This window comes from Capra hircus, chromosome 15 (genome assembly GCF_001704415.2).
Source record: "Capra hircus breed San Clemente chromosome 15, ASM170441v1, whole genome shotgun sequence".
NCBI lineage: Eukaryota > Metazoa > Chordata > Mammalia > Artiodactyla > Bovidae > Capra > Capra hircus.
In genome coordinates, this window is record NC_030822.1 from 35570464 (window position 1) to 35583833 (window position 13370).

Consider the following 13370-nt stretch of genomic DNA (forward strand, 5'->3'; position numbering starts at 1 on the left):
GGGAGTAAGGCATTCAAGATGATCTGTAAATTTCTGATCTGTGCATCTTGATGGATGCACTTATGACCATATGTTGTCATCACAGGTTTACCTGTCATTTTCCCCTACTAGCTTGGGAAACTGGCACAGACTGTATTGGACAGCTAGTATACAGCCCTATACCTGGCACATTGCTGCATAAGTGAATGCCAGCCTATTTCTCCTATTTCCACTCCCCTCCCCACTACATTACCTTTGCTTCCCTGCCCCCACACCCTACCTTCATCCAATATGGGAAAAGTTCAGCAGGTTATCTGAGCCCTCACCTGTGCTGGAGCTGAACAAACAGTAAATCGGGCTGCTATGGTGGGGAAGGCAGGCAGTGCCAGGAGAAGGGGGGTTGGGTTGACGACAGTCCCACTGACCTCAGGCTTAAATCCTCTTTCAATATCTTTAGCCTCTATAAACTCAGTGCTAGCTGGATTAGGTCCTCTTCAAAAGACTGACTGGATAAGTTTCTGAATTCCCCATAAACTCAGACCTCGCCCTCAGTCTAATGTTCTCTTTGACTGGTAACTCCCACCTCTGACAGCTACTGCTGTCAGGCCAGAGAATGAAATTCCCAGTTAGTCGAAGTTTCTTTGGAATGAAGAAGAATGACATGGAGCAGGGGAAAAACATTAGTAGAGGCAAGTCCTACCCAAGTAGCTGGGCCCAGAGCAGTCCTGCGCATGCCCCCTTCAATTGTGTTCCCAGTGCACCCCAGTGCTCCCGTTCCAGCCCCCAACCGCCCCCCCGCCCCCACCCGCCCCACCGTGGGAACCTGACGCCCTACGCCGGCTGCTACACCTGCGCTGAGAACAAACAGGGAGTTTCAGTGCGTCGGGTGAGGGTGGGCGCTGCCTGGAGACCACAGAGAAAGCCTGCCGCCTCCTCCCGGGTTAAGCCTGCGCTGGGCTGGGAACCGAACCATACCCCACCTTCACCCCACCTCACTCCTGTTTATCCCGGGGAGTTCTCGCCGCTACCCCGGCCGCCCCTCGATCCCCAAGTCACTCTTCCTCCAGGCAGCCCTTTTCCCCAGCGGGGCGGGAATGCTGCCCCATTCCCATCGTTGCCCGCTGGGGAGGGTTCCTTGGGCGCTTTGCGTGGAAGCCTCTGTGTTGGGTCTGATGTAGGAGGTGAGGGTGCGGCGAACAGATGCAGGGGCTGCCCCTGCCCCGAGGCGAAGAGCTGCAGGGAACGACCAGCGAAGGTGTCACGGTCACTGCGGCCACTGCGGCATAGTAGGGTACCGTGGCGCTTCCCGCCGGCTAAGGCGTCTGCGCCGCAGCCAGGGATCCCCGCGTCTCGGTGGCCACCTCCTGGTTCCCCGACCCACCAGGAAAAGATGCTAAACCCTGCGGCAGCCGCACCCTACCCTGTCCCTCTTAACGCTGCCTTCTTACCCAGCCTCCCTCCTCGCAACCTCTCCATCCACTACTAACCTCTCCCCAAACCTCGCCAACACACACAGATACACACGCTCCCGAGAATTCCCCGGAACCGGGACGCTGGTGAAGGGGACTGGGCGGGAAGGAAATCTCTAAGAGAAGAAGGGAGAAATCTGAGGGGTGGGGTGCGGACAGCCCCCCCGGGCGGGAGGCAGGACAGCCCCCGGGCGAGGGGCGGAGGGGCGCGGGTAAGTCAGGAGCAGGAGAGCGGGGCGGAGAGTCACCTGGCTGGACAGAGGCGGTCCCGAGCTTGGGAGGGAGGCGAGCAGAGGCGGGGCGCGCAGAGGAGGAGCGGAGGGACAGGGGCCAAGGTTGGGGGCGGGAACCAGGCGGGGCGCGAGCCTCAGCCGGAATCGCGGCGGGAGCAGGTGGAGCCGCAGCGGGAGCTCGCCCGGGCGAGCGCTAGGAGGCGGCGGCTGAGCCGTGGCCATGGAGCTGCTGAAGCCAAACCGGAGCGTGCTGGGCTCCGGACCCGGGCCGGGGGCTTCCCTGTGCCGCCCGGGGGGCCCCCTCCTCAACGGCAGCGGCGCCGGCAACCTCAGCTGCGAGCCCCCACGCATCCGCGGAGCCGGGACACGAGGTGGGTGCCTCCCTAAGCCCCCTCCGCGAGCCCCTTCTCACTGCACCCCACGACACTCACGGAGGCCCCCATAGCCTCCTCAAACCCCCACACCATCCCTTCATAGTACTCCCTCCGTCCCCAGACAGCTCCCCTGACACATCTGTCCTCCACAGCTCATAAAACTCCATCACAGCTTCACACTACCTGGTCACAGTCCCCTCACACCCTGGTCCCCTCGCCACCCCCAGAGCTCTTGGTCACCCCCAAAACGCATCACCTTCACCAACACACAGCCCCACTGCTAGACAGAGACAGTGGGAAGGCAGGGACCTCCTCTGGCCAATCCCTTCCAAGTCTCCCCTTTCCTCTTGCAGTCAGTTCAGGCAGCCTCAATGGGAAAGGAAAGGAAGGAAGAAAGGCCAGACGGGGCGGGGGTGGGGGGGGGGTGGGCGGGGGGGGGGTGGGGGTGGGGAAGAAGGGGGCTGGCTGCGGGCAGAGGCGGTCTGGAAGACCTGAATGGGAAGTTACAGTCAGTTACAAACAATTACAGTCTCCTGTGTTGCCCGACCCAACCCCTTGCCTTCCCCAAGAGATCCCCTAACCTGAATTAGGCTGGATGTTGGGTTCGGGGCTGATCTCCTTTGCCCTCTTCCTCAAATCTCCTTGCCTCCCAAGCTGGAGTTCTCAAGGCTCTATACCCTCTCTCTTTTGGTGTCCCCAAGTAATGTCTCTAGGTCCCTTCCAAGCCCCCTCTCCAACCTGCCTTTCCTTAGGTACCCTTCTAGAGCCTGGCTGCCCCATTCATCATCCCGCCCCTTGGGCCACCTTTCCCTCCCACCCCCAGGCTGCTCTCACTCACCCAGCCCCTGAAATGACTTTCCTCCTCCCTCCACTCCACATCTACATTTTCTTGATGACCCAGCTCCAGTCATATTTTCCCCTTCCCATACTTTTCTTTCCTTAAGTGGTTACTAGACAGCTGCTACTATAGTCCCTAGGCTAGGTGCCAGACACACAGGACTAAACTAGAGCCAGTCTGGACTCGCATCTTCAGTGCAGGAAAGAGACAAAAACCAATGGGAGAAACCACAGTCAGCATTTAGAATTCCCATAAGAGGGACCAAATTGTGGGCACCCAAAGGAGATGAGATCTGAAAACTTCACAGAGGGAACCTTGAAGCTGGAGTTCAGGAGGCAGAAAAGTAATAAGTGTGATTCCAGGAGAGGGAACAGCATTAAGCAGAAGGAAATTATTCTAAGCTCTAGAAGGGAAAGTGGGAATAAACTGTAATTGAAGGATTTATTTACCTCCATAAAATATCAAATGCTTTCTCAGCTCGCTGTTATACACTCTCTCATTCTTACACTTGGATACTTTCACTCAACAAATATTTATTGAATCAGAGATTGTGCTAGACACTAGGGAGAGCAGTAAAACAAAACTGACATGGTTCTTATTTCAAGGAGCTCACAGTTCAGTCGGAGAGACAGACAAGTAAGCAGGGATTTGCCAGACAACGAGGGACGTGCCTTGAGAGGGATGTGGGAACACAGATGAGGAGCACCTCTAGCCTAGCTTAGCCCTGGGAATCAAATTTGGCCTTCTGAGGAGGTAAAGGGTAAATTGAAAAAAAAATTAAAATGCTGAGGGAAGTACTCTGTGACAACCTAGAGGAGTGGGAGGGGGTGGGAGATGGGAGGGAAGTTCAAAAAGGAGGGGACATATTGTATACATGTGGCTGATTCATGTTGATTCATGGCAGAAAACAGCACAATACTGTGAAGCAATTATCCTCCAATGAAAAATTTAAGAAGAAAAAACCTGAGGGAAAGTCAGCCAGATGAAGGGGCACAAAAGGCAAAAATCATCTCAAGCAGAGGAACAGTATGTATAAACACCCAGAGTTTAAATCCATGGCACTTTCGTCCAGTGTATCACAGTTTCTGAGTGCCTGGAACATGTACCGTAAGAGAGGAATGGTGAACACTCAGGATGAAGGCCAGCCTAGAGAGATTCCAGAAAAATGTGTGGAACTGTCTAAGGAGTATGGATTTTATCCCAAGGTCAATGGGAACTGCTGGAAGGTGAAGTAGTGCTGCCAGGATTAGTTCTGTAGTAAAGAGGGCGGATTGGAGGACAAGAGATGGGCAGAGGGGCATCCCTTTGAAGGCTATTGTGTTACACTGGCCCTGGTGAAGGAGGATACTGGCTTAGGCTGAGCTACTGGCAGTGGAGATGGAGAGAACTGGGTGGATTGGGGAGATACTTCAGGAAGTGAAACCCACAGAACTTGATGATTTATTAGAAACAGAGAGGGAAGAAGAGGTCAAGGGGCAACATCTAGGTTTCTGGCTTAGACAACTGGGTAGTTGTGCTGTATATTGAGGATAATAAGGAAGCAGAAACATTTGAAAGAGGAGATTATCCATTCAATTTGGAACCCACTGAGTTTAAATGCCAGTGAAATATCCAGGTGGAGTTGCCCAGTAAGCTGTTGAATCCAAGGATCTGGGCGGTACAAGCTGGAAATGAAGACTTGAAAGGTTTTTGTTTGTCTAGAGGAGGTAATGAAAGCCATGAAACTAGATTAAATCATACAAAGATTGTGTCAGATTTAAAAAAAAAAAAAAAGAGGTCCTGGGATAGGACCTTGAGGAAGACCAAGTTTTAACAGCCAAGCAGAAGAAGAGGAGTCCATGAAGGAGATCTAGACGAAACCATTAGAGAGACAAGAAGGCAAGGAAGAAAAAAAAAAAAGGAAAATTTCAAACAGAATAACACATGCTGCCAATATAAGTCAGATAAGGTCAGAATAACATCCTTCGGATTCAATGGAAAAGACGCCTTAGGAGGAGCTGTGGGGTTAGGGTTAGGGTGTTATTACTGACTACGGTCAGTTGAAGTTTGGGCCATGGAGAAGGGGTTATGAGAAGTGAACCAAGGCATGCAGATAAAAACTTCCATATGTTTTGAAGAGAGAGAGGGAGACAAAGAAAAAACAGGATAGTTCTAGAAATAACATGAGGTTGAGGAAGTGTGTGTGTGTGTGTGTGTGTGTGTGTGTGTACATGCACGTGCACATATAGTTTGTCTTTTGAATGTGTACGTGTTGCAGAGAAAAAACCAGTTTTTAAATGTTGATGGGGAATGGGCCTAGAGAGAGGGAGGCTGAGTGCAGAAGACAGAGGGGCTAGTTGATAGAGGAAGGGACCTTGAGCAAGCAGAATGTGCAGTGATTCAGAGCCCAAGCCATCTAGATGCTGCTGCCCACACACACCTGCATGTGATACCTGCAGTCAAAGACTGTCAGCCACACTCACTCAGCTATTACCCCTACAGACACATCTCACCCAGGCTCACCCAGTGTTACGAGGAGAAACGTGGCTGTTACGCACATTATTCTGATATAATCCACATACACTTAAATGTTTCCAGTGTTCACTCAGAAACTGCACACAGAATGGACTTGTGGACACAGAGGGGAAGGAGAGGGTGGGACAAATTGCAAGAATAGCATTGAGATATATGCATTACCATTTGCAAAACAGATAGCTAGTGGGAGGCTACGGTATAGCCCAGGGAGCTCAGCTCAGTGCTCTGTGATGACCTAGACAGGCGGAAGGAGGAGGGGTGGGAGGGAGGCTCCAGGGGGAGAGGACATGCTTATACACACAGCTAATTCATGTTGTTGTACAGCAGAAACCAACAAAGCCTTGAAAAGCAATTACACTGCAATTTACAAAATAAATAGAATGGGAAAAAAAGGAAGGTACCCACAGAAAAACCGACGCCACCCACACTTACTTTAATATTGCCCATTGTCATTTCGATGTTACTCATCCATCAAATACACATGCTTTCATTTTTTTTATTATCCACATATAATCAAATACTACTCATGCTTACTTAAGGAACCCATCTCCAGGTATCACCTATAAAGTCTACCTATATATAGATATATTACCTATATATCTATTACCTAGATACAACTCTTACATATTCAGATAATACCTGCAAAGACTCAAATACTACCTGTGGTCATTCAGACGCTGTTATTTTACTCAATCAGGTTAACATCCTAATCTGTTAACATTTCATATGTACACTCACTTAAATATTGCCCACATACACTTTCGTATTACTTCTGCTCAGTCATCTAGGACCACCATCAGCTGGATATTTCCCTCATTCACACACAGACCTCTGAATGTAACCCATGCTTCCTGTAGATGTTACCTACAAACAAGGTGTTATCTGTAGACCCTCGCTTATTCAAATGTTACAACACTTCCTCAGATATTACCTAAACTTAAAAGTAACCCACACTCAATCAGATATTACCTATAGACACATAGCTGTTACCCTTCTCCAGATATTGCACACAAAAATATGTGTTAATTTCACCCACCCAGATATCATCTCTAATACTCAAGTATTCCCAAGGCTTACTCTGCTCCCATTCACAATCAGCTGGATGATATCCATGCTCACCACAGAAGCATGGGTACTACTTTGATGTCCGTGTGATGGGTAACCAAACTCAACACACCAGTGAACGGCAGGATCTGAGGCATCAGCAGCTTCACTGTTTTGTGGAATCATTTCTTAGAAAAGCCTGTTCTTGTCTTATGTGAAATCATCTGGATTTTTGTACCCACACTTCTCTGTCCTCATGTGGACGGAACAAATGCAGATGCTCTAGACACCAGAAGCAGAACTGAACTGTTCCAGTCTTCCGAGTCCCCTGGTCTGACTTCTGATCTGCTCGCGTGGCACAGTGGTAAACAAGCCACCTGCCAATAAAGACGTAAGAGACTCGGGTTCAATCCCTGGGTCAGGAAGATCCTCTGGATGAGGGCATGGCAACCCACTCCAGTGTTCTTGTCTGGAGAATCCCATGGACAGAGGAGCCTGGCGGCCTACAGTCCATAGGGTCACAAAGAGTCCCACATGACTGAGCGATTTAGCACACACTCATCCCCAGCAGAATGACACCCACAGGTAGACTGTCAAGGCACTGATGGCTGTACCCCAGATGAACGAATGAGAAGTGTGCTTTTCACAACTTAGAGTGCCATCCAGATTTAGGTGTGGTTATTGAATCAAGAACTATAGAAAGGGAGCTCCTGGTGGTCCAGAGGTTAGGACTCAGTGCTGGCACTGCCGGGGCTCCACAGTACAGCCAAAAAAAGAAAAATCTACTTGAAGAGAAACATCCAGAGGACAGAGGAGAATGTGAGAGAGATAATAGGACTTGAGAGATAAGGGATGGGAGGAGAGGAGAGGAGAAGGGCGTAGAGGGGCAGTGGACTGGAAGGAGACACAAAAAAATGCAAGATAGACCACCTGTTCTATATTCTTGGGTCCAAGGACCTGTCTGACAGAGATCCCCCCTCCCAAATGTTCTTTATTTCCCGCTATACACACACATATACACACACACCTCAAATTGTCACACATAAGCAAACCTTCCATAAGCATCCCCTGCAGAGAGGGAGCCCAGCTTCTAAATGAGACATAGACAGTTTGCGTATAATAGTAAAAGTAACACATCCCAAATCACAGCCTGTTATTGACCCCTTCCCCTGTACCACCTAAAAGATTCTCCAACATGGGTCTCCAAAGAAACAGAGGCAGTGAGGCAGCAAGGAGAGTGCATGCTGGCGCTTTAGAAGCACAGAGATGAAGGATGGATGAGGAGAAACAGAGCAGATGCATTTATATGGACAGTGACAGAGATCCAGTTAAGATTCATTAGCAAGCAGGTGTTAACACCTCCTGTGCAGGAAGCATTATGCCAAATGCTAGGGACATGCTGAAGAACAAGATGGGCATTGCCCCTGCCCTCAAGAGCTCATAGTCCAGTGGCAGAGGCCATAATAATAGGGTAAGAACTGCCAGGGTAGAGTATGACCGAGAAGTGAGGGAGCAGCAGGAGACAAAGCGTTTTGGAAATGTAGAGACAAGATTCTGCTCCGATTCGGCTCCTTACTTGCCGTGTGCTCTGAGGAAGTAATGTCATTCCCGGACTCAGTGAGGGTACTGCACTGCTTAGTCACTCAGTCGTGTCTGACTTTTTGCGACCCCATGGACTCTAGCCTGCCAGGTTCCTCTGAGCATGGGATTTTTCAGTCAAGAATACTGGAGTGGGTTGCCATTTCCTTCTCCAGGGAATCTTCCCAACTCAGGAATCGAACCCGTATCTCCTGTGTCTCCTGCATTGCAGACATTTCAGTTAGGAGGTTTCTTGTAAACAGCACTTCCTTGAAGTCTACAACAGCTTCTGGATAAGTATATAACTATTGATATGGGGAAAAAAAACAGTTTAATTTGGGAGTTAAGGCGAAAGTCAGCCAATGTACGGGGCTATGGAGAGTGATGCAGCTCTGGGCCCTTCCCTCCCCCAACCTGGTAGGCTCTGTCCCTGCCCTCTTTCCCTCCAACCTCCAGTCTCCCTCACCCTGAGGCCATGGGCACAGGTGACTGGGTCCAGTTTAATTCAATTCAGTTTTGTCTTGGTTGTGATATGACAGCCCAGTGATGAATCGTTCCCCCCAACAGGCAATGACACAAGTGAACGGGGTCAGCCCTTTGTCCTGCCCAGCAGTGCTACGTGTCCTTCCTGTGAGTTCCCAGAGCATTCTGTCATTCTTCAACCTCACTTCTTATCACACTGTGTGACAGATACCTATTTATACGTCTGAGTTTCCCTCTAGACTTCTAGAATGTGAGCTCTCAGATGAGAGCTCTCGGAGCATTTGTCATGTTCATCTCTTTGTCCCCAGTGCCTAGTATAAAGATAATCCTCTGAAATGCTTGTGGAGTGAGAGGGAATGTTTATAGATAATTAAAATACAAGGCAGAAAGTAAAGGCCGTTCTAACAGGTGTGTAGGGAACATGCATGGGTCAGAAGAAGGGGAGATTAGCTCCAAATAAGGTGCCCAGAGAGGCCTTATAGAGGAGGGAGCAGTCAGTCCGAGTCTTGAAAGACAATTGTAAGTAGGAGTTCACTAGATAACAGAAAACAAGTTTATTATTAAGAGTCCTTCCCTAGTGGCTCAGACAGTAAAGCACCCGCCTATAATGCAGGAGACCGGGTTTCAATCCCTGGGTGGGGAAGATCCCCTGGAGAAGGAAATGGCAACCCACTCCAGTATTCTTGCCTGGAAAATTCCATGGACGGAGGAGCCTGGTAGGCTACAGTCCATGGGGTCCCAAAAAGTCAGACACAACTGAGCGACTTCACTTTCACTTTCAGTGGGGGGAGGAGGGTATTAATAGTGGTAGGGGTGCAGTGAAAGAGCAGTTTAGGCTGATAAACCAATGTGAGCAAAGGAGAGTCATGAGTGCACCTGATGCCTCCCAGAAACTGAGTCATCTGGTGGCTTAAATGAGTGCATTGCAGGGATGAGGTGAGAGGAGGAAAAGGCCAGTTCTGGGAGAATCTTGATGACAAGATGAAGACAGTTGAGAGTAGGTAAAGGGTCTTTTTGCTTGTTTATTTAGTGATTATTGTTGCTTTTTAAGACAATAAAGACATGATCAGACCTGTGTCTCAAAAGATAGCAGTCAACAGGGTTGAATGCTACCAGGAGGTCATCAAGTAGAATAGGCTGAGAAAGGACCTTTGGATTTGATAGTTAAAGCTTAGTAATCATGAAAAGAAGTGTAATGAACACTTATGAACAGTAATGGGGAAGAGGTCACTGAATTGTAATAGATTGAGGAGTGGATGAAAAGATGCAAATAATCTCTTCAAAAAGTTTGGCTGCAACGAGAAGGAAGGATTTGGAGCAAACCTTGAGAACAGACAGGGTTTCTTAAGGAAGGGTAGAGTTAGGCCACTTTAACTAGGCTTCTAGAGGTTAAACAGAGAAGGCAATGGCACCCCACTCCAGTACTCTTGCCTGGAAAATCCCATGGACAGCGGAGCCTGGTAGGCTGCAGTCCATGGGGTCTGGAAGAGTCAGACACGACTGAGCGACTTCACTTTCACTTTTCACTTTCATGCATTGGAGAATGAAGTGGCAACCCACTCCAGTATTCTTGCCTGGAGAATCCCAGGAACAGGGGAGCCTGGTGGGCTGCCGTCTATGGGGTCGCACAGAGTCGGACACGACTGAAGCGACTTAGCAGCAGCAGCAGAGGTTAAAAGGGTAACAGATTCAAGTTCACCATTTACTGAGTGGGTCCTGGGCCAGTGGGGGAGGGGGAGGATTTGAGAAGCAGGGGATCTGGCTGGGTAGTAGGGCTTGAAGAGTTGGGAATAAGTGAGACTGGATAGCCCAGCTGAGTGGGGGCCAGACCCCCTCCTGCCACCTCACCTCTTTCCTACCCAGAATTGGAGCTGGCCATTAGGGTCACCCTCTACGCTGTGATCTTTCTGATGAGTGTTGGAGGAAATGTGCTCATCATCGTGGTCCTGGGGCTGAGCCGCCGTCTGAGGACAGTCACCAATGCCTTTCTGCTCTCACTGGCAGTCAGCGACCTCCTGCTGGCTGTGGCTTGCATGCCCTTCACCCTCCTGCCCAATCTCATGGGCACATTTATCTTCGGCACAGTCGTCTGCAAGGCGGTTTCCTACTTCATGGGTAGGTAAACAATCGCCCTGCCTCCCTTGGCCCTCTCCTCTCCTAAAGTCGGGTCTGTCTTCACCTGGAGTGTAGAAGTCACACTGGGGAGTGTGTAGCGCAAGTTTCCTAGGTAACCCTTTCCTCTTCCCTCCTAGGGGTGTCTGTGAGTGTGTCCACGCTAAGCCTCGTGGCCATCGCCCTGGAGCGGTACAGCGCCATCTGCCGACCACTGCAGGCGCGCGTGTGGCAGACGCGCTCCCACGCGGCTCGTGTAATCGTAGCCACGTGGATGCTGTCCGGACTGCTCATGGTGCCCTATCCAGTGTACACTGCCGTGCAGCCAGCAGGGCCTCGTGTCTTGCAATGCATGCACCGGTGGCCCAGTGCGCGGGTTCGCCAAACCTGGTGAGGGTGCCTATTACCCATTCCTGAGAATTCCCTTTTCTTATCTCCATCACTCACAAGCATTACCCAGAATCTTGCTCCAACAATTATCACGACCCACCGCTCTGGGATCCCCATTCGGGGCTCCTCCCCAGTTCTCTAGCCCTTCCCAGCTGTACCCCTAATCCTGCTTCTACCTCTGGGACGTGGTCTCCAGCCCTAGAAACACAGTTCTTCAGTCTTCCTCCATCAGTGATTATAGCTGGACAGGGACCCACTGACTGGTCTGCGCTCTGTCTCCAGGTCGGTACTGCTGCTCCTGCTCTTGTTTTTCGTGCCTGGGGTGGTTATGGCGGTGGCCTACGGGCTTATCTCCCGTGAGCTCTACTTAGGGCTTCGCTTTGACGGTGACAGTGACAGCGAGAGCCAGAGCCGGGTCGGAAGTCAGGGAGGGCTGCCCGGTGGCACCGGACAAGGTGTGTGAAATCCAGGAGGGGGCGGGACTTTGGGAAGGGGCGGGACATAAAGTGGGTGGGGCGGAAATGTGTGCGATTTGGAGGATTCAGCCCACGGTTTGTGCTCAGGTCCTGCCCAGGCGAACGGACGTTGCCGGTCTGAGACCCGGCTGGCGGGTGAGGACGGCGACGGCTGTTATGTGCAGCTTCCGCGCTCCCGGCCTGCACTGGAGATGTCTGCGCTGACCGCGCCCACACCTGGCCCAGGATCCGGCACCCGGCCTGCCCAGGCCAAGCTGCTGGCTAAGAAGCGCGTGGTGCGGATGTTACTGGTGATCGTTGTGCTTTTTTTCCTGTGTTGGTTGCCGGTGTACAGCGCCAACACGTGGCGCGCCTTCGACGGCCCCGGCGCACATCGTGCACTTTCGGGTGCGCCCATCTCCTTCATTCACTTGCTAAGCTACGCCTCTGCCTGTGTCAACCCCCTGGTCTACTGCTTCATGCACCGTCGCTTTCGCCAGGCCTGCCTTGACACCTGCACCCGCTGCTGTCCTCGGCCTCCGCGGGCTCGCCCCAGACCTCTGCCGGACGAGGACCCTCCCACTCCGTCCATCGCCTCACTGTCCAGGCTGAGCTATACCACCATCAGCACGCTGGGGCCTGGCTGAGGGGTGGAGCGGGAGCGGGGCTGAGGCAGGACAGACGGATTCCTACCAGCTCAGCCCCGTCCAAACACACAAGAGACGCAGCTGACACGAGAGACTGACTAACCCCAATGGCCAGGAGAGGGTGGCTTACCTGACGCTAAGAAAACAAACCAGACCCTTACACAGAAAAGGAGGCACTCAGTGAGGGACTGAGCCTGGCACACAGAGCCAGGGCACTGACCTTGGACAGACCCAGCGTCCCTAGCCATGGACTGTCTCCACACTGTGGAAACCGACAGGGGCTGACCTGCCTCTCACGCGTACAGCAGGAGCACTGAATCTTTCAGGGCTCTGGAGCCTAGCACCGAAATGACTCCTGAGATGCTCCACTGTGCCCATAGTTTGACCTCACAGTGCCCTTCCCCAATCAGTGCTGCAAACACCAACCTGCCTAATCTTACACTCCCCGGACCAATGAGCTGTTTTGCACTAAGAAGTCCCTTCATTCCTTTCCAGTTAAATAATCCCTCACCGGACTTTTTCAAGAAATAATAAATGACTTGGTTTCCCCCTCAATTTCCTTTTTGGACTTTTCTGGGGCACGTGAGGGGGCACGGGATTTGGGAGACTTCTCTGTCAGGTCCCTCCCCCTGCTGCTCACTCCTGTGCATGACCCCCTGCCAAAAAGCCCATGTCTAAGTCTAGATGAGGCTGTGTGAATTCCCTTTAAGTGGTCAACCTGGACCCACCTCACACCACAGTCATGAAGCTGGGAATGAGGATGGGGTGGGATATGCATGACGCACCATCATTCCTAAGCACATTGTCCTAAAGTGGTCCCCTTGTTAGGGTACTGTATTAATAGATGCTTATTAAAATTTTAATGAAAAAAGGAAGCACCGTATGTTAAGAGTCACTTTATTCACTGTGTATTTGTAATAATATGGGGTCAGAACATAACAGATATACAGAATTAAAGAGTTGGGCCTTTTAATGCACTGTTACCTGTGGAAGCACCTTTTACTGGCCAGCATCAAGGAGAGGTGCGGTGGGAAAGGAGGTAGGGGGCTGAACCTGAACGAAAGTCCCAGAAATCAGTCTCCCTGTTGACTCTAAGACTGATCCAGCCCCAGAGAGAGGCAGAGATAGCAAATCACCCCTCCACACATACAGTGACAAACCAGGAAGAACAGATGATCTCACCGAGGGAACGCACAGAAATAGACAGAGGTGTGGTATGCTAGGAGAGGGCTCCTTGACACTTCATCTTGTAAC

General features: G+C 51.1%; 1 protein-coding gene across 3 annotated transcripts; it reads left to right on the top strand.

Moving 5' to 3' along the window:
* On the top strand, positions 1801-12991 carry CCKBR (cholecystokinin B receptor). Of its 3 annotated transcripts, XM_018059457.1 has the most exons (6): positions 1969-2052; positions 8597-8659; positions 10376-10627; positions 10765-11014; positions 11297-11469; positions 11578-12991. In XM_018059457.1, exons 3-6 carry the CDS (start codon positions 10423-10425, stop codon positions 12114-12116), a joined length of 1167 nt encoding a protein of 388 aa, XP_017914946.1. In that variant the 5' UTR covers positions 1969-2052; positions 8597-8659; positions 10376-10422; the 3' UTR covers positions 12117-12991. The 3 variants fall into 3 exon arrangements, with proteins under 3 accessions (XP_017914944.1, XP_017914946.1, XP_017914945.1); XM_018059455.1 differs by lacking the exon at positions 8597-8659 and having other exon boundaries at positions 1801-2052; XM_018059456.1 differs by lacking the exon at positions 1969-2052 and having other exon boundaries at positions 8219-8659.

Coding starts and splice junctions, on each gene's coding strand:
- CCKBR (XM_018059455.1), top strand. CDS start 1,902: ATGGAGCTGCTGAAGCCAAACCGGAGCGTGCTGGGCTCCGGACCCGGG. Junction 10,628..10,764: donor GGCGGTTTCCTACTTCATGG/GTAGGTAAACAA, acceptor CTTCCCTCCTAG/GGGTGTCTGTGAGTGTGTCC. Junction 11,015..11,296: donor GCGCGGGTTCGCCAAACCTG/GTGAGGGTGCCT, acceptor CTCTGTCTCCAG/GTCGGTACTGCTGCTCCTGC.